Source organism: Pempheris klunzingeri, chromosome 1 (genome assembly GCF_042242105.1).
Source record: "Pempheris klunzingeri isolate RE-2024b chromosome 1, fPemKlu1.hap1, whole genome shotgun sequence".
Taxonomy (NCBI): Eukaryota; Metazoa; Chordata; class Actinopteri; order Acropomatiformes; family Pempheridae; genus Pempheris; species Pempheris klunzingeri.
The window spans coordinates 5567397-5587429 of NC_092012.1; the positions used below are offsets into that span (position 1 = coordinate 5567397).

The 20033-nt window shown below is 40.1% G+C and overlaps 1 protein-coding gene across 1 annotated transcript; it reads right to left on the minus strand.

Annotated features, from left to right (window-relative positions):
* Nucleotides 1-754: 754 nt before the first annotated feature.
* Nucleotides 755-18882, minus strand: hsd17b12b (hydroxysteroid (17-beta) dehydrogenase 12b). The gene is made up of 11 exons (XM_070834200.1): nucleotides 18575-18882; nucleotides 11131-11177; nucleotides 9734-9809; nucleotides 8865-8972; nucleotides 8475-8539; nucleotides 7823-7867; nucleotides 6951-6985; nucleotides 5519-5600; nucleotides 4709-4774; nucleotides 4383-4532; nucleotides 755-972 (listed from the first exon to the last, which is right to left on the minus strand). The coding sequence occupies exons 1-11, from the start codon at nucleotides 18750-18752 to the stop codon at nucleotides 865-867; spliced, it is 960 nt and encodes a 319-aa protein (XP_070690301.1). The 5' UTR covers nucleotides 18753-18882; the 3' UTR covers nucleotides 755-864.
* Nucleotides 18883-20033: the final 1151 nt, after the last annotated feature.

Here is a 20033-nt window from a genome sequence, read left to right on the forward strand (position 1 = left end):
GTAACGCTAGTTTTAAAAATGAGTTTGATAATTAATTTAGCACGTAAACAAAACAAACATTTTAATAATCTACCACAACGTCTCCCTCTGCGTTTGGATATTCACCCACAGAGCCTCTTCGTACATTTTTTACAGACGAAACATAGTTTGGTTAAATTATACATGCGGTCCCCTCACCACGACATCAATACTGTCAAGAAGATATCAAGATGAAAAAAAACAAACAAGTGATCTTTAATGTTTTTGAGTTGGTGCTTAAGAAGAAAGGTGTACATCTGAGTGCTTTGAAATTACTGGTTTGACATATGGCAAAGAATGAGAAATTGAGAAAGCCATTATCACAAAAATTTAATTTATCATCACCTTTTAAATCTTTATAAGTGCCCTAGAAAGTGTTAGCGCTAAGTACGCACCAGCTCCAGTGTTCTACTAAGTAGCTTTAAGCTAAATACTGGTCCTGATCAAACAGACACATTCAAATTATCTATATCCATCATCATTTAGGGTGTATTTTAAACCAGGGTTTGCTGACAGATGGGTAGTTTTGGGGACCGGTTTTAGTTTCCATGGTGGTGTTCCATTCATTAAAGCTGGACACTCAGCACAGAGCACCACTTTGTTCAGTATTTTTCACACACACAGGTTTGGATTGAGTGCATGTAACAGCAGCTGTGGCCAGACGCTGCCTCACATCATCTATGACTGGGAGTATCAGACGGAGGGAAGCCGAGATGTTGCCCAGAAACTGTCACATTTTCTCTTCTTGGTCCATGATGATGGTGGTCGGACGAGTCGTTAGCACAGCTGGTCCCCTCTGTCTGCCGCCGCCACCGCCGCCGCCGCTCCCAGCCGTCGCTGATCCGTCTATCCCTGCTTCTGCTTCTTGAGGTAACGAGCGCGCTGGGACAAACCCATCCCCATCACGTAGCTGTTGAGGATCTTGGCAGGGAGCAGAGCTGTAGTCACCCAGCCCTACAGAGGAAATTACATGGTCAGCTGGTGGCATTTACAAATAACAGATTAGCATTCATTATTAATTTCCAACCCACAGGAGCAACAACTGTGGTGAGCAGAATTCAGGCAATTGTGCTGTTTTAATCTGTTTTTAATCTAATTTACTCTCTATGGGAGCTGCACATCTTGCAGATAGACCAACAGACTAAAATTTCCATTTCAGCATTTTTTAACACCCTTTCACTGATGTTATCAAAAGCTACAAACACAATCCCCAAGTTTTGTGTAAAGTAAACTTTGCGGGACGAACTCACTAACATCTAGTTTTTATATGTTGCGTAATGGTAGACAGTTCAGATTACAGCAATAAAAACTCTTCTGCTTGACATATGATCTCAGTTAGCTTCCCAGACAAAAGTCTGGCAGTTGAAACAGCCGAACAAACCCCTACTGTTTTTAATCATCTTTTTAAGTCAAGTTTTATGGTGCATCATAAATGGCTCCTTCACTGACTTACCATTCAATTAATTACAAATAGACTTCCTCTTAATTGTATTCTTTTAATTTTTCATGCTAATTTACTTCGAAGTTGTAATTTTAATAGTTTTCTAAATTGATACATCATTAAATCCAAGGTGGATATAATAATGGATAATGAGTTTGAAATATGGACGTGGTTGAGTGTGGTGAAACACTTGAAAGGGGAACCTTTGCTGTGGTAAAGCTGTGCTACTGAGAACAGTCGAGGTCCTGAGGTTTGTCTGGTCACGACTGTCCAGCTGAAAACAAAGCTGTTCAGCTTCTTCGCCTCATCTAATGTTTGTGACGCCTGGTCAGTCTGCGGCGTGTTCATGGCAGACAACAACAGAGTTTAATTCCTAAACTAAAATTAAACGTGTTTGTTTGAAAATTTCGAACCATTAACAATCACACTTGCTCGCTTGATTGAGTTTGAGCTTGTATTCGCATGGGGGTGGGGGCAGCAAAGATGAGAGCATCTACTGCCGTTTGTGACCATGTAGAAGGTTGCAGATTACCAGCAGTCCAGATGCTACTGGTGAACTGTGGATTATTACTGGGAGAGTTGCACTACATAATTCGAAGGAGAGGGATTATCAGATAATGAGAGCACAAGCACTACTTGTCTGTATGCTGTAATGGATGGTGTCGTTATTTATATGTACATCAATAAACATGATAATTGATATTCAGGCCACATACAGTAGTTCAACAGTATCCCGCACAACACAGATGAGCTGGAGGGAGAAAACGACTGTAACCTTTGCTAAAATGAAGACCTTTTCATTTCTGCTGCTTGTGTTTCTACAGAGCAACAACATGCCATGGCCGTGACGGACCTCCACTACCGTCATACGACTCTCTAATGCGTGTTTTACAGGGCCAAGGCACAGCGTAAACCCTTTGGAATTACCTGGTTATCTGCTTTATTAGGCCATTAAAATGCTATCTGATCTTCATCTAATGCAAATTTGTTGAACACACCCCATAAACATTCACAGTGCTGGTGGAAAAGTGGATTTAATATTTGGTTAAGCCTCCTTTAGCAGCAATGACCTCAATCAAATGTGTCTGGTAGCTGCAGATCGGACCTGCAGACTGCCTCCTAACAAACTGTTTTAGTTCCACCAGGTTCTTTGGATGTCTGCTGTGAATGGCTCACTTGAGGTCTTCCCACTGCTTTTCTGTTGAGTTGAGGTCTGGGCTTTGACTGGGAATCTCCAAAAAGTGTTTTTTCTTTTTGTGGAGCCATTCTAAGGTAGATTTACTTTTGGGTTTCAGTGGTGTTCACTGACTTTTTCTTGTAAGATGTCTTGGTAAAGCTACAAATTCAGCTTCCTCTCAATGATTGCAAGTTGTCCCGCCACTAAGGCATCACAGCAGCCCCAAATAATAATGCTCCCACCACCGTACTTTACCCTTAGGGTGATGTGTTCATGACAATATGCCTTGCCTTTCTTACACCAGATAGAGTGCTGCTCCACCTTAGTCTCATTCACCAAACATTCACCCAGTGGTGTTGTGGCGTGTCCAGATGCCTTTTGGCAAACTACAGGTGTGCAGCAGTGTTGTTGTTGTTGGACAGCGATGCCACGGACACCATGTCTGTTCAAAGTTCTGCACACAGTGGACTCCTGGACAGAGAAGTTAATCTGCTCCAGTGACTCCTTTAGGCCTTTAACTGTGACTCCTTGTTGTGCCCTTGCAGTTATCTCGGCCGGTGAGCCACTTGGGACACTTCTGTCTCCTCCGTTTGCAGACAACTTGTCTGACTGTGGATGGATGAACACCTAAAGTCCTGGATATGATTCTGTAACCCTTTCCACTTTTATATAAATCAATTATTATTGATCCAAGGTCTTTCTCAAAGGTCATTCCTTCAACACATGGCTCCCACACAAGTTCCGGCGGCTCTAATCCACATCTCCAAACCTGTTACATTTATTAAACACCTGGTTTGCAAATTACTGACTTAAATGAGCTTTTATTGAGGTAATTAGCCAAGCAGTTTGCATATTTAATATGTTCACAGTTTGGACAAGTGCAATGCGATAATGCGATAATTGTGTGTTGCTAGTGAAGCAGATTGTGTTCATGCATTGGTGTAAGATCAAGTTCTATTTTAAGATAAATTAAATAAAAAACAAATGCAAATCACTTTCTTTTTTCCCTCAGCACTGTATTAGTTATACAGAGAACCCAGCTGTGTCAGAGTGGTATAACTCTTGTGTGCTCCAGTTATTCTACCTTACTTTTTTTACTGTCATTTCCAGATAGCAGAGGTACATTGCAACTGTTCATGCTGATTATATAAATGGACCACAATATGTGGAGGAGGATTTGGCCTGCAGCGTGATATTAACTTCCAACTGGCTGGAACACTTTCAGCAGCTTTTGAGTCACTCAGTGGTCAGTTTAGTGTACAAGCTGATGACAAACAGTGAAAGTCCTCGGTTACAGTCCAATGCCAGTCTCCATAATATGCAAACATGGTTAGCAAAGGCTAGTTACCACCATCCGTTAAATAAAAAGCCTGAACAGGTACGGAAAAAAACAATAAATCTTTGTATTGTATAAAGGAACAATACTTGTTTTTCAAGAACTGGTTACATAAATCCTGGCACTTGATCAGTGTGAAATGTGTTTCCCTGCAGGCACCGTTTGACAAATCGATGTAGAAAATACATTTAATAGAATTTCATTATAAGTTTGGTTGATGGGTGAACATCTAGCAATCATTTCAGAGGCAGGTCATTTAATCTTTTTAGAGAAATTAGGACCGCTTTTTGTGACAATCAAAATTAAGCCCAAATCTTTTTAGAGTGAAGACTTAAAAATAAATCAATACATGGCACACAAATTACATTAGACTCTGTTCTTTGCTCTCAGCTTTACATACCCACACTTACCATAATGGCGTGGGGCAGGTAGCCGTTGGTCTGAGTCTGTAGCCCCACAGTGTTGAGCTCGGCAGAAACGTAGCGCTCTGGACTGGGCTTGTCCAGTGTGGGCCGTCGGATTTTACTCAGCTTGGTTGCAACAAAAAATGGCAAAACACTCTGGAAAAAAAAAAACACAGTGGGTACAGAAATAAAGAATGCGTCTATTTTTATTGTCTGGTTAGGTATCGACATAGTGTTTAGATAACTTTTATTTCTCTTAAGCCTTGAGTCCTACAAAAAAACGATTTTCCTTGGTCGTTTTCTTGCTTGTGGCAGGTTGGTTCATGATTTACCTGGATGATGATGCCTTTAGTCTTGTACTCAGCTTGCAGCCCTCGAGAGAAAAAGTCCACGAATGCCTATATAACACAGAGGCAGATCATTAAGGCTAAAACTACAATTCCAGAAAGAAAAAGATGGCACCAAACACCGAGAAGCCACGGGATTAAAGTTCTCAAATGAACAGTAGTGTGTTTGATACAAAATCCGCTGTGTGAAAACATGTGCACTAAGAGTTCATGTCCAATGCACTCTCACAATGTTAACGGGAGCTATAATGAACTGAGATGACGGTTAAATTGAGCATTAAACTAAAGATTCACCTTAAATGGATTTGAGTTGCACTGTGAGGTAAGTAGATAAACATGACCCAGCGTTAAGACACCAGCCAATTAATCAGCTGAAACTGTGAGCAGCAGGCTGTTTTTAAGCTAACAAACACACATGAGACTGTTAAACATTATGACGCCACATGCTTCCATAAACATTTTTAATTGGTACACTACCTCGGGACCTGAGTTAGTCACCGGACTTATTTATATTTGACAATTAAAACGGCTAATATGAAACCAAGATTATCCCTCACTGTATCCCAACATCTACATAAATGTTTAACTACCATCTATTGTCATTAGTTGGTAAGTTTTGCCTCAATGTATGTTGGTGGATTAGACAGAATAATTCATGAGATGAGAAAATGGCTTTGTCCTCATGGACCAAAGTATGTGGTAAGATGTAAGATGCTCATGATGCTGGGATGTGTCTATAGATAACACTTCAGTTAACACTTGAAGAAAAGGTCATAAACCATGTAATGCAATTACCTTGGAGGCAGAGTAGACAGTAAGGAGAGGAACGGGGTACATCCCACTGGCAGAGGAGATGTTGAGGATGGCACCCTTCTTCCTGGAATAACAGGAATACAAGCAAAAGAGAAAAGAGAAAAGTATGAGAGAGAGGAAGGGCACAACAAACAGTATCATGTTCCCTTATCAATCTGGGATTGATTTCAGGCTGTGTTTGCTTGCATGCTGAACCGAAACTGCTTTTGTTGTACATCAAAGAAAAGCTGGTAGATGGTGATAAGATCAAAGATACAGCAACATGCCTAAATATTTACAATCTAATGAAATTTTAGCTGTGGTGCTTTCATACAATATTTAATCTAAACTAGAGGTGGATGATATTTTGAGAGACAAAATCCTTCACTGTGAACTTTAGTCTAAAATTATCAGAAATTTGAAATGATCAAATGTAATGCAGACTCAATACATATATATATATATATATATATATTCAATCACAACATTACAATTACCAAACAGAAGACACAGTCTGTATCACAAAAGAGATTATATTTCCCCAAAGTAATAATCACATTAAAATTAAAACTACTGCAAATACAAGCTGATTGAAACTCAAATATATCATGCAATTATCATGCACACTCATTTCAGTGTGCATCTGTCAGGTGCAGTTTGTGACTGAAATTATTTCTTGACTACTTTTGCGCTTTGCTGGTCTTTTTATTCACAAAAAACGGGTCCGTTTCTTCACCATCCACTGATGCTTTATGCGCTGCTACGACTGGTTTAAATCAATGTCACAATATTCTGTTTTTTTTGTCAAAATCAGTGTATATGAAGATATTGTGAATGTATGCACAATAAAAACCAGAAATATCACATTTATGTTCAGTATTATTAAAGGAATAGCTCCACATTTTAGGAAGCATGTTTATTTGCTTACTCCAGGAAATTAGTGCATCCAGCACAGTAGTCCAGCACATAACCCTCAAAAACACAAAGTGTCTTGTTATTACGCGTCAGTTTTTATGCTGATGAATGAAACCAGATAGAGGTAGTTGGTCAGAGGTGGTTTCAGAGGTGTTGGTAGACAGATGTTTTTAACCTTAGACACAGCCATGCTAGCTGTTTCCAGTCTTTGTGCCAAGTTAAGATTATTTCCCAAAATGTTAAACTACGTTTTTCGACCGTTATGCACGGCAACAAATCCAATTCTTCATGTGTAAAATGAAATAGGTAATAATTGAATGAATACATTTAGACAACACAATTTTCTAGAAGGATAACATGATCATATTGTCAAAATACCATTTTAACTCAAAGTTGACACAGAACATTACTGATTTATCATCCATCCCTATGTGCTGCTTATTGTGTTTGTACTTACTAAAGATTCAGACGTCGGTAACTCATCAACAAATCACTTACTGCTAAACTCAGACTGACTTACCTCTCCACCATTCCAGGTAAAACGAGACGTGTCATCTAGAGGAAACAATGAAAAGAGAGATAGAAAGCGTGTGACAAGTGTGTAAAACAGAGCGAAAGCATTAGACAGACAATAAAAGCCTATTAACGCGTGTGGGCCGTGCACAAGTGTGTGGAGGTGTGCGTCCACATTTGTAAACGTGTGTGTGGGCTGTGTGTGGCGTTGTGACTGGGGAGAGAAGACAACGAGAGAAAGGAAATGATAATAATGATAGCAGGGGGAGCAGTTTAAGGAAATATTGAATGACATAAATTAAGTGCTAAGAGAGTGGGCGGACTGTAGCTGTTGCTCTGGGAACTGCCGAATGTGGAGAAGAGGAACGGAAGTGACTTACGATGCTTTATGTCACTGCGCTGGGATATTGCGTATGTGGGTGTCTTTATTGGTCTGCGGTACTACCTGACAGTGCATGTTGAACTATTTGAGCCATTTGAATCCACTTGGACAAACTGCATTGCTCAAGGCAAACCAGACGCCACAGTGAGACATCAACAAACACTTACAGGTCCACGTCTACAAAGTCTATGTTGTGCAGACTGAACCGCTTATTTAACCTCCTCCTCACACCCTTTTCACATTTATAAGTCCTTTGAACTTCTTAATATTTGTAAAACTTATAAATCCCTACAAATGCAAAGCACATCCTTCTATGCGCACAGACACGAGGCTGCAATCACTGTCAAAGGTGCCTAAATATCAACTTGAAGGAGAAATACTTAATACAATTACATTTAATTTGTTTTCTCTTTGACACTAAAAGGTCATTTTCTATTGATCACAGTCAAAAAGCCTCAATTACATTTTTCAGTTTTCGTTTAAGTAAGAACACTCACCTGGCAAACTGACGTGATGTTAATGTTGACCATGGTGTCGATGAACTGAAACAAGAAGAACGGGAGCGTTACTACAACTTGGATAGTTTGTTCATGCGTGTGTACATATCATTGTGAATTTGAGAGTGAAGATGTGATCATGTGATTCGGTAAAGCACGAGATACTTGCTGCAATGTTTGGTATTGCCCATTTGTGGCCACCATTCAGCAAAAATGACATAGGCTCATCTCAGGTAAGCTACACTGTAGCATCAAATGTAGTTTATATGGTTGAAATAAAAGTACAATATTTATTATGGTCTTCGTTAGCTGGCCAGCAGGCTTGGTTCTATCTGCACACTAGGAACCTTTTATCTGTTCAACTCAAGTTCATGTGGCAGAAAACTGATCCGAGTGCAAAGCTGCCCATAAAGCTAAACGGGCAGGATCCTGTTAGTGATGCAGATAGAAGCTGGACCATATTAAGATGTGTATAAAAGACAAAAATGATATAAACAGTATATGTTATGAGATGTGCTATTATGCCCGCTTCTATTCCTTACAGTCTTAGTCTTAAATATCTTACAAACATGTCATTCTCCATATGCCTGTATGACATAATCATTTCTACATTAGTGGCAAGTACAGTAATGATAATAAACCTTTAACTTACAGTGTTGAGATTGGGGACGTTGAGGAAGAATTCAGGGTAAGAATAGGATATTCCAACATTGTTTACTGTTAACAAGAGAAAAACAACACGTTGACTTTAACAATGCTGCATAATGTGGGCAAGCTGATGGATGGAAAGAGGATTACATTTTTGTAATGTGGAGCTCACGGTGTTATTCCTCTTTCTAATCTTAGGAGGGCAGCAAAGGGCTGAAGAAGGCAGGATAAATTAACCTTTATGATAACATAAAAGCTTACATTTATCACAGCGGATTATACTGCATTCCTGATATCTGTAGGCCTTGATTCAGATTGAATTTGCCATCTCATATCACCACCTAATTAAATTTTATGAAAAGTGAGGTGGCCTAAGCACCTATTGTGGTCTTACCCAATACTCCAATCTCCAGTCCTGCAAGTCCATCTTCAATCTTGGAGTAGATATCTACAGCACTGAAGTCTGCTGCGATCGTTTTCGTCTCCACACCACATTTGCTCGCTGAGGGCACAAATATCCATAAGCGTTTTACTTTTGCATATATATGAGAAACAATGAACAATGCGAGAGTTTAGTACTCACTTGTGTAAAGCATTTATGTATGACCATATCGCTAATAAATAGTCACTTGGAAAGGGGAGAGCAGAGCAGAGAAAAAAAATATAATTAACCCCTGAAATAATCCTTCATCATCAATGAGGATATCCCTCCCTTAAGAGGAAGCTTTTATTTAATTGGACAGATTCACTTTGGGCTCCAGCAGGAGGCTTTACTGCCTCGTAACCAAAAGCACAAGAGTCCTGCTCAATCTCAACTCAATAAAAAGGACCACTTGTTGAAAACCATGCAATTCAATGCAACATAATGTAGTCTTCTCTCATTTAGCCCTATTGAACTATCACACATTGCAATATGGACGCAACATTTCAGGTGCAGGATAAATGAAGCGGTCTAGCTGCATGGATCATTAAGACTGAGCTTCAGTGTAGCAGCTGTCATACTTAACACTATATTAGTCTTGTGCCTTTGGACCACAGGTACTGTTGATTTCCCTTGACTGTAAGATGTGGGATTAGTTTGACTGATAGATTAAATAGAGTAATGTTGAGCTACACACTGAATTTCACAGTGATTTATATGAAACACCTCTACAGAAATCTTCACCTTTCATTTTCCAGGCCTGGCAACGTTTTTGCCTGCATTTACACTGCATGCTTAAAAAAAACAAACTAATAAAATAAACATATATGCTTACGACTTACAGATTGCTTTGGATACGTCATCCAGCTTCTCCTGAGAGCGGCTGATCAGCACGATGGCAAAGCCTCTGCGGGCAAGCTGCAAACACAAACAGCAAACACAAACAGCATGTCAACACAGGCAGTGTGGCAAATCAAGGCACTACTTTAGCTTGTAGTGATGACCAACCTGCCATTTGTCTTAACTCTTCTTGAATTAACTTATAATCAGAAAGTCCATCTAAGCAGAGTTAGTTTGTAGATAACAAGTGGAGGTGGGGTTAAACAAAACATACAGTTTAGTCAGTGTGAATCTACATCTATTCACTTTGCTTTCTGTTTCAATATCCAGGTCACCGATTGCAAGTTTGGTGATTTTTTTGGTGAGTCTGAAGATTTAGGCTTCTGCCTGTAAAATTTTGCTACACAAGTTTGTGCATTCAGATCCAAGCCCTCAAGCCTTCAGGCTTAATTTCACAAGCTGCGAGGCAAAAAATCATGCAGAGGCATCTGTCAGCGCGAGCATGGACATCTGACAGGTTTAGTGTATGGTAATGTTTTAAACACGGCGTGTCACAAAGGGAGGTTGGTTATCTGCAAGGGAGCGAGGGTGGAATCTTCAGCTTCTGCCCAATCAGTGTCTTTGGAATCGCAAGACAATTGGCCAGATAACCCTGTCAATCACATACTGGCCAGTTCGCTCCGAGTACGGCTACCAGCCCACCCCAATAGGTTAGCATTACTCAGGCAGATTCTTCCAGGCCTCCACAATAACCCTGCAAGCATTCACCTGAATATAGAAACTAATGAATACAACTGCACCTTCAGGTCACTCTCTGTTTTGCAAAGCACTCTCTTTGGTCTCTGTTGTGTTAAAGTAAACGTATTTATCTACAATAATTGGCTACAGGAAACCGACCTCACACGATTGCGGTGGCATGGAGTTTGCTTGACAAACAGTGTAGTTACACCTGCTCAACAAGGTCACAAAGGGAACCGTGCATGTCTCCTCTGAGCTATTTAGTCTCCCACTGTAGACACTAAAACCACAGTTACCCAAAACAAGCATATCTCCAGAAACTAAAACACGTCAAGGTCTTATGAGCTCTCTGGACAGTCTGGAACCACTCTCACATTCAACAGTGCAGAAAGGTTGCAGTGACCCTTTTGAGTTATTCAGCAGGCCACATATGTACATGTGTGCAGTAATTTTCATTTGAAATGGAAATTACAAAGACAAACCTGAATTCAAGCTGACAAAACCAACATCACAGGTGCAAAACTGTTTCTCGAGCTCCGCTTTATGAAAGATTTCATATTCCATGTGTTTGACAGAGAGAAGGAGAAATTCCACCTAACTCTCGTCCCCTCCGGGTTAACTGGCCCTCTGATGTTTAGGTCAGGAGTCCAAGGAATCTTACCTCCTCCGCATAAGCTTTCCCAATCCCATCTGTCGCTCCTGTCACAACTAAAAAGGGAAAAAGAACAGATAGAAAACTGAATTAGCAATAAGTATATACTGTTTTAATATACATATATATATATATATTAATGCATTTCATATATGGAAACAGATTTCCATAAGGTAAGAAGAGCCTCTCCTTATCCTTCTCTCCTCCCCCTCCATGAACATGAAACCTCCTCCATGAAACCATATCCTCCTCTTCCTCTCCATCACTATGTCTCATGTCAGCCAAATGTCTGCCTCTAACTTGCTATCTTCCCCGGAGCCTTTCTGTGCTTTCTCATCTCTCAGGTTCCTGTGGATCCTGGTCCTGGTCCTGCTGATGTGGTTCTCTGCTTCATGAATCACTGCTGCGGATCGTCGGCCACTCCTATTGTTAGTGCTACAGTCACTGCTAGTATGTTGGTTGCTGTTTGTGTTGTCTCTCTCTCTCTCCGTCCAACCTCCACCCAACGCAGACCCCCACAGAAGCCGCCCACATTGAGCCTGGGTCTGTTCGAGGTTTCTTCCCATTAAAGGGGAGTTCTTCCTGCCACTGTTGCTCAATATAATATCTGATGCTTGCTCATGTGGGAATTCTTGAATCCTTAATTTTGAATTCCTGAATTGTTGGGTCTCTCTCTAATTAAAGAGTTTGGTCTGGACCTGCTCTTTATGTAAAGCGTCTTGAGATAACGCTGTTGTGAATTGGCGCTCTATAAATAAAGATTGATTGACTGAGATTGATTGAACCAAATGGCTCAAATGGCTGGTTCATTAAAAATGAGAAGAGGAAGTCATGCTGTCCTTGTTTATTTTTATTGGAGATCAGGAGCCTTTGCCAAACCATAAAAATGGCAAAACTATGTGGACAGAGGTCTCAACCTACTTTCACCTCGACATTGACACTACAAGACAAAGCAGCCTTAAACCATGACCGGGAGCACAGTTTAAACAGACCTTCCTGCTGTTTATTAGCTCATTAAACAATGCCTTCAGAATTAGAGCCGAATGTGGTCTGAAATGTGCTTTGTTAGCTTCAGCTGCTAGTGTTTGAAAGAAATATTTGCACAGGAGAAAATATTTTACAGTTTGAGGTCAGGGATGTTTTGCTTCTCCCGCTGGAGACTCACAAATACAGATTTTATTCCTTAACATTCCTTTGTGTTAAATCATGATGAAGATCAAACTCCAAGTGAAGCAGTTTTTAAACACTACAAAAACAGTACAGGGAAACTGAGCAGAGCCAGCCACTCTAGATGAACAGACATAGAGCGCCACCTAAAGGAGCTTTATCACCACAGAAATCCGATGGCAAAGATGTCGGAGGGATCCCTGGAAAGTGCAGTGCAAAAACATCCATGATGGCCAAGAACAAAAAGCTTTTGAAAATAAGACGTTGATTTGCGAGGGTAAAGGGCTGAATATCACCATAGACAGATGTACTGCAGAACTAGGAGCATGGAGAGCAGCAGAGGTGAATAAGGAGGACAAAGAGAGCGAGAGGGAGAGGGAGAGGGAAAGTTAGGTCCTCTCTGTCATCAGTGGCACTGGAGCGAACGGATGCCCTGGAACTGCCTGGCACAAACAGCAGCAGCAGCAGCAGCAGCAGCGGCCTATTTTTAGCTATTTCCATCTTTCAGAAGGAACTATTCATCACACCTCTGGCTAAATATAACAAAAAGTGGATGGGGAGTGGGATGGAGAGTTGAGGCGTTACAATATGTCCCTGTGTGACCTGTAAAGCCCAGCTTATAGACAAACATTCATCTTATCCTTGTGTTACATTTTTAGGCGTCTATTGTGTGTAATCACTAATCTGTTCTTACTTCATGTTATTTTGTTCCTTTATTTGCATCGTTGTTTAGACCCACTTGTGAAGGTGAAGAGCACTTGAGATGGGAATATCGGTGGGTTAGTTAGGTCAAACCACATCAGCGTGGCTGGGTGCACTGAGCAGCGCAGCCTCTAGGGTCCGCTAGCAGGGCTTTTAGACTTTTGGGTTCATTTAATCCTATGCGCAAGGTACACAAACATAAGTGCAATCTCTATTTGAAAGAAACCTGAGTACCTGTGACCAGTCTTAGTCAACTGAAAATTAGAGCACTATTGACAAAAACTATTTTTCATTGTGGTTTGGTGCTGCGTTGGTTATTTGTAGCCTTCTGCCAGGGTCATCATGTAGAAAACCAGGATTTACTGTGTTACACTAAAGCTTAATCCACTGTGTTTTGATATGGTGGAATGGGTAATTAAAGAGAATGAAATCCATCTATGGAGGACACAGTAAGCCTGTGACAGTATGGGAGGACGATGAGTTACTTAAACCAGCCTTCCTTGATTGCTTGTCGTCTCAGTATTTAAAACAACACATCACCAGCGCAGCCCTTTGTGTCTTTCAATTGTCTTTTAAACAAACACGTTTGAAAGCTTAATGGATGTCACAACCGCACTTTGGAATACAAGATAGGATTTTCCCCAATGGTGGATTGATGATTATTTATCCGCCGTCTTGACAATGGTCAAAGTAATCTAAGGAGCGTGTGCTTGGGTGTGTGTGATTAGCCATAGCAACATGTTGCTGTATGACAATGCATTTATTTGCAAAGAAAGTTGAGAATCTAGAGCAGCAATCAGATACTGGTCTTCTCTTCTTCTTTAAAAACAGTATATCTGGCTGCATGCATTTAGATCATCTTTATTTTTAAGGTTACAAGCCCAGTGAAGAATGTCAGTAATGAAGAAACTGTTTTTAATGTGAACCGCTCACATGGCCAACACTAATAAGGTGTGTGTGTGTGGGGATACATCTTAGTGCACTTTTTGATAGAAACATTGTACATAATGATAAATATTATGGGATTTTTGTCATCATGACAGATCTGAGACATATGAACAATCACTACACATCTGGTTGTTGCCGTTTTCATGAAACGTTTGTGCTGTTGCTGCAATGTCTAATACAAATACCCCTGCAGAGGTAATAAAATTTATTTCAAGCAAATATTTCATTATTTTGACAATACTACTCATTCTTTCTCTTACTCATCTGTCTATCTACCCTTTGCTGTACCCATCTCCCCTTTGTGTGATCTTCCAGAGTACAGATGATGCTGAGGTGCCAAGCATCCTCTAGGGCTGCAGCAGAGCCAAACAGAAGGGAGAGGGGGAGGAGAGCGGAGAGAAAAATGACAAACACGAACATGGGGGATCCTGGGGGCAACTAAAAATAGCACAGAGAAGAGGAGGGAGGAGTGATGGAGAGTCTGCAGGCACAATGATGAGGGAAACATAGGACGGGTTATTTTTAGTTGTTTTAAGAATGAAATGTTTTGCAGTCGGAACAGGAAAAAAAAAGCTTTTACAGCTGAGTGCCTGTTCCCTTCAGTCAAATAAAACAAGGTCTATTTTGGGAACTGCTGTCTTCTGCAAATGTAGGTTAGACTGGCTAGGTGTTCTGATGATGGTGCTACTGTGTGTCACCATTTGGCTGTTGGGTTTGATAGCCAACATAATTTCATTTTGAATGACTGGGAATAAATCGCTATATCACATCTTCTGCACTTAAAAGAAGACAAAATGAGGACCAGTCTAGCATATCCAATTTTCCAAGATTTGGAACATGTAAGCCAAAATCCTACCCTACTTCCAGACCGGCTTTCTTTCCACAAAGGGAGTAACAGTACGTACATGTCCAACAAACTTTATCGGTAGGGGACATGTTTAGTTCTTTCTAGTAATAATTGAAAATACATCATGGGCATGTGTGGAGCATAAATGTATAAACGTTTTGGTCAGTTAGAAATACTGTACTGGCAGGATTAGCCTAACCATGTCCTCATCAGAACAGCGACATATATGAGAAGCTCAGAGGGCATCATATAGTGTAGATTCACAATGTAGACTCATTTTTCCAAAATAAGACCTTAAGAAAATGTAATTTAATGTGCTCCCTTTGGTACAGGTTCTGTCAATGTCAAATGTTTGCCTTTTTTAGGACAGGATCCAAAGTTCCAGGTCTTTTGAGCAGCTAAGGCTGCAAATGTGAGGTAGAACTGGAACGTTTAGTCGATTGACAGAAAATCAATCAGCAACTATTTTGATTGACGATTCATAGTTTCACTCAAATGCCAAACATTTTCTAGTACAACTTTTGTACATCTGGGAATTTGCAGCATCTGTCTTGTATTTTAGATAATAGTAAACTTTTGGGTTTTGGACTGTTGTTCAAACAAAAAAAAGGACATTTGAGGGTGTAGCCCTAAAGTCATATAACATTTCAAAAAGTACTACAACATCAACAATCAAAATAATAAAAAATATTTACCACAGTATCTGCAACGGCACCATATCAGAATAAATGAAACCACTGGAATGTCTATATGTGTTGGATAAGTCCCGATAAGTTAGATAGATACCATTTTGTGCCAACAATAGCCTATATGAGGGGTATGTACATCCACTACTCACAAAAAGTCAGGGATATTCGGCTTTCGGGTGAAATTTCAGGATGAACCTAAAATGCATTCTAACCTTTCCAGGTGAACTTAATGTGACCTTCTCTAAACCTTTGAATGCACATGTCCAACTGTTCAGTGTTTCAGTACTTTCTGCACAAGTTGCTGTTCTCTAACAAGAAGCTTAACAGCAACATTCACAACAGGTTTGATCCATGAATCCACCAATACATTTCCTGCTTCAGTTAGAATTGGTATTTAAACAGTCCTCCTCATCCTGCTGTTCACATTCTGACATCAGGAGACCAAGACGACACCTAACAGTTGATCAGCAGCACCTCAACACTGGAGGCTTCAAACAGGAAGTCCTCAGACGGAGGTGTTCACTGAGCTTAGAGGGTCACAGAGTGTCATCAGGAGGTTGTAACAGTGATACAGAGACTGGAAGAGTCACAGAAAGGAGAGGAGTGGACGTCCTTTGGCCACATCCCAACTTATTGAGACACTGAAATGTTTTGTTGTGGTATACCCACCACTGTGGTTAGCTTTTCTTTCAATAAATTGTTTAAGATGAATAAAATCACCAGTGCATGCTTCTACTTAAATGCCCTACTTTCATGATATAATATCACTGTAGCATTCACTTTTTACATTTTCCATAAATTTCACCTGAAAGTCAAATATCCCTAACTTTTTGTAAGTAGTGTATATAAAAAGGTATATATAGCGTATATACAAGTTTAAAATGGGTTGTAAATTAACGTCAGACAGCGTGTAGATATATGATGTCATATATCACTCAGGATTGTGAGGAATGAATTAACTGTAATTTGCATGTTTATGTGTTATGAACTAAGCTAATAAACCAGGTGCCTTATTGTTGCAATTCAACAAGACAGCTATATTATTAACAATTGAGGCGTTGTCTCAGATATCAAGATGCCACTTGATTAGGATACCACTACAATGGTTCTCTGTCATACCGCCACAGACTCTCTTTCACTCCCTCCCTCCCCCTCCCCATCCCACACACACACACATACACACTCACTCACACGAGATGTGGGTACCAGTGAACCAGAATCGCGTGTCTCATTTATGAATGGCTCTAGTCCTCTTACATAATCAGGCCGTCCTCTCTATCAAGTCCACTTCACTGAGACAAAGTTTGTGAATGAGAGCGGCAGCCGAGGCTAACGGGCCCCTTTGCCTTATTGGATATTCTGAATCATTTTGCATGCGTAATCCAAAAATAAAACCCGTCTGACGCGTTTCCAATTTTAGCAGGGCACTGGGAGATCAAAGGCAACTTCAGCAAGCATCCTCAAAACATTCGGGCGTCTCTTCACACAGCAGCCTGATGCGACTGTGACTGCACACGTTGGAAAAAGGCCACTCAGAATTTTTGTTTTGAGTCTAGACTGATAAAAATGATGAAGTACTGAGGAGACAAGTAATGTAAAAAGATAGACACATTAAATCACTTAGACTGAGAAATATACCCTGCAAATGCATGAAAAATGTACCCCTAAAGTGACTGTTTCCTCTGACCATGTAATGTAATCTAAAAAGACTGGTTCTGGTTCATTTTCAACATGAAAATGACTGAAATGCTTACATGAATTCTCATTCAGAGAACTTGTTATACCTGTGGTCTATCTGCATTTTGTACAAAGACATGAACTTTGAACACCAGACGTGTTAACACTGAACCAATCGCAGCAGTCTGTTCAAACTTCAAGGTTCAGTCAGCGAGCAGGCTGGACAGATGGACAGCATTCAGTCTGATTTGATAATCCCCTCGAGCCATAATCCAGTCACAAGATTTACTACACTTTACACCCGATGACAAAAGGCTGATCATTCCCAGCCCATTCTTTATTTCTGCTGAGGAGTACTGCTGGTTGACTGGACACTTTACAAAAGTGTGAACGATTACACAGCCGGGGAAAAGTTATTGTGCAAGACAGCTGTGACACAGAGCAACACTGTGCAATCTAATGCAATCCAATCAATCAATCATCTCTGCTTAGAAATTCTACCTTTACGAACGTTAGGTTAGAAATGTGTACATTCAACCCTATGTCTATTTCTAAAGTCACAAATTTAAGTCGTAACAAATGCATAACTACTTCCTCTCATAGAATAAAGTAAAAAAAAACAAATAAGGAAAAAAGTCAGAGACCTGACAAAGAGAAAAACGCTACAGTAGCACTGAAAATTGTAGATATGAATATACATATTACAGGCCTTCATTGATCAATGGGGCAGATGCTGTTTGCTGTTGCTATATAAATAACAAAAACACTAAATCAACGTATTATTGCCAAATTCAACTTGAGTCCACAGTAAGGTTGTTACAAGATGAGCAGATACATCACCTCCTGTGGAACAATGATTCTGGATGTGGTTGGAGATACAACAGACTACAGCTTTCAGCCAGAAGAGGTCAGTGAACAGTGTTTTCAATACCTGCTGTTCACCAGCTCTTTCACAATAAGAGAATACAACACATTAAGGTTGGATCAAATAGGAGATAAAAGTGATGAAATTAGAGGGCGTCGAATATAATAACCAGTTAAACGTTGAACTGTCACTCCTGTGAGTTCTGTGGAGTAGACACTGAAACTATTTGCTGTTTTTTTTCTTACATGGATCCATATTCAGAGAAACAATGGCTGATTTTATATGAGACAGACATATTTACTTTAGTTGAACAATACTACTAATACTGTTAATACTAAAGAGAATTTGTTTTGTTCAAGTTGATCATCTGCACATGAAACATGACCATGAAAGTCCTGTTATATTACTATTAATACTAACGAACAATTACATAGCTGGAAATAATATTTATCTTTATTTGATCAATGAAAACATACCCTATCTTTGAAAGAATATGGTTTAACAGAAACTTAAATGACATAGAACAGAAATGTTATTGTCCCCCATACAGTTTCTCACCTGCCCATTTCCCCAGTTTGTTGGGGGACACCAGCCGTCCGTTGCCCAGCACCCACACCCTGATCCCGGCCAGCAGCCGGCACACGGAGCTCACAGACAGCCAGGCCGCGGTCAGAGCACCGAGCCAGAAGAGCGGCGTCTCCGCGGCCTTCAACACTGCTTCTCCGCTGGACGACATACCTGCACCGCACACACCCCGAGTGTCCTTTACCTGACGACACTGACGCCTGCACTTGTAATTTCTGTATTAATGTGACAAGAAGCGCTCAAAGTGCAAATGCATGCGTCAAAAAAGGATTCTGCTTGCTGCTTCCGGGTTGGACGCTTCCGCATTAGCGCTCGTGCGCTTCTGTGATTGGCCCATTTTCTTCTTCTTTTACTGCATTTCATGATAAGACAGTTAATACGGCAGCACTGCCGCCTGCTGTTGTGCCACAGTCCTCTCTGTCAGGCCCGTATTTTGTAAAACTAGGACGTATGTTGTGGCATTTTGTGAAATATTATGTGGTTTTACAATGTTTGCGTTTCTCTTCAAGCTCCTTTTATAATAATCTTTGCTGTGATTTCATTCTGAATAATATTTCAGTGATCCAGTTTCACCCTGCAACATTTTACAGTGAGGTTTCATGATTCATTTATCTCTGCATCCCCTGCATAATCTTACAAATGAGACGTTTCACTTTCCTCTCTTTACATACATCTAATCTTTTTTAAATCTTAGAAATTTGACTCCTCATCACACAACCTTTGCAGCTTCATTCATTCTTTGTTTTATCTCTCATTTTCTATCTTTCTGCTTTGCCTTCATCAGGTAAAATATCTGGAATATGTATGATCACACATTTTTAACATTTATACACCTTCAACTATCAATTCTGTATCAGAGTAGAACTTAACACTCTTTATCTCCTATTTGATTCTTCTTCTTTATTTATGTAGATTATTAGCTGCCCTTACCTTCTCCACAAGTGCTGATCCACATTTCATTTGAATTTTGAACTGTTGTGGCTATTTATATATTCTTTGCATGTCTGTAATGAGTGTCTCTTTGATATTCAGCATTTTCAGTTCTCTCAGTGTGTTATATTTGCTCTCATCATTGCACTATGAAACTGTATCACTACTCCTACTACACACTGCCTCTTTTACAGTACGTACAGTATGTCTCTCATTGTAGAGGCGTCATGACAAGTTTGCATTAAGTTGTCATGCTAAACATGCAAGCTGTGTTTAGAACCCTCTGGGGAAAATACTTGACTCTTTGCATTACTGTAAGACATAGATGTTTTAGATTTTCTCACGTTTTTGCTGCTTAAAACCAAACTACAGTATACACGCAGGCTGTAATACAACTGTTTTAATACACTCAGTGTTTTATCACGGGATAGAATGATGTCTCTACACCTAAAAGTCAGTGCCCTGTCTGATTTTACACCTTTAGTGTATTTTAATGAATTCT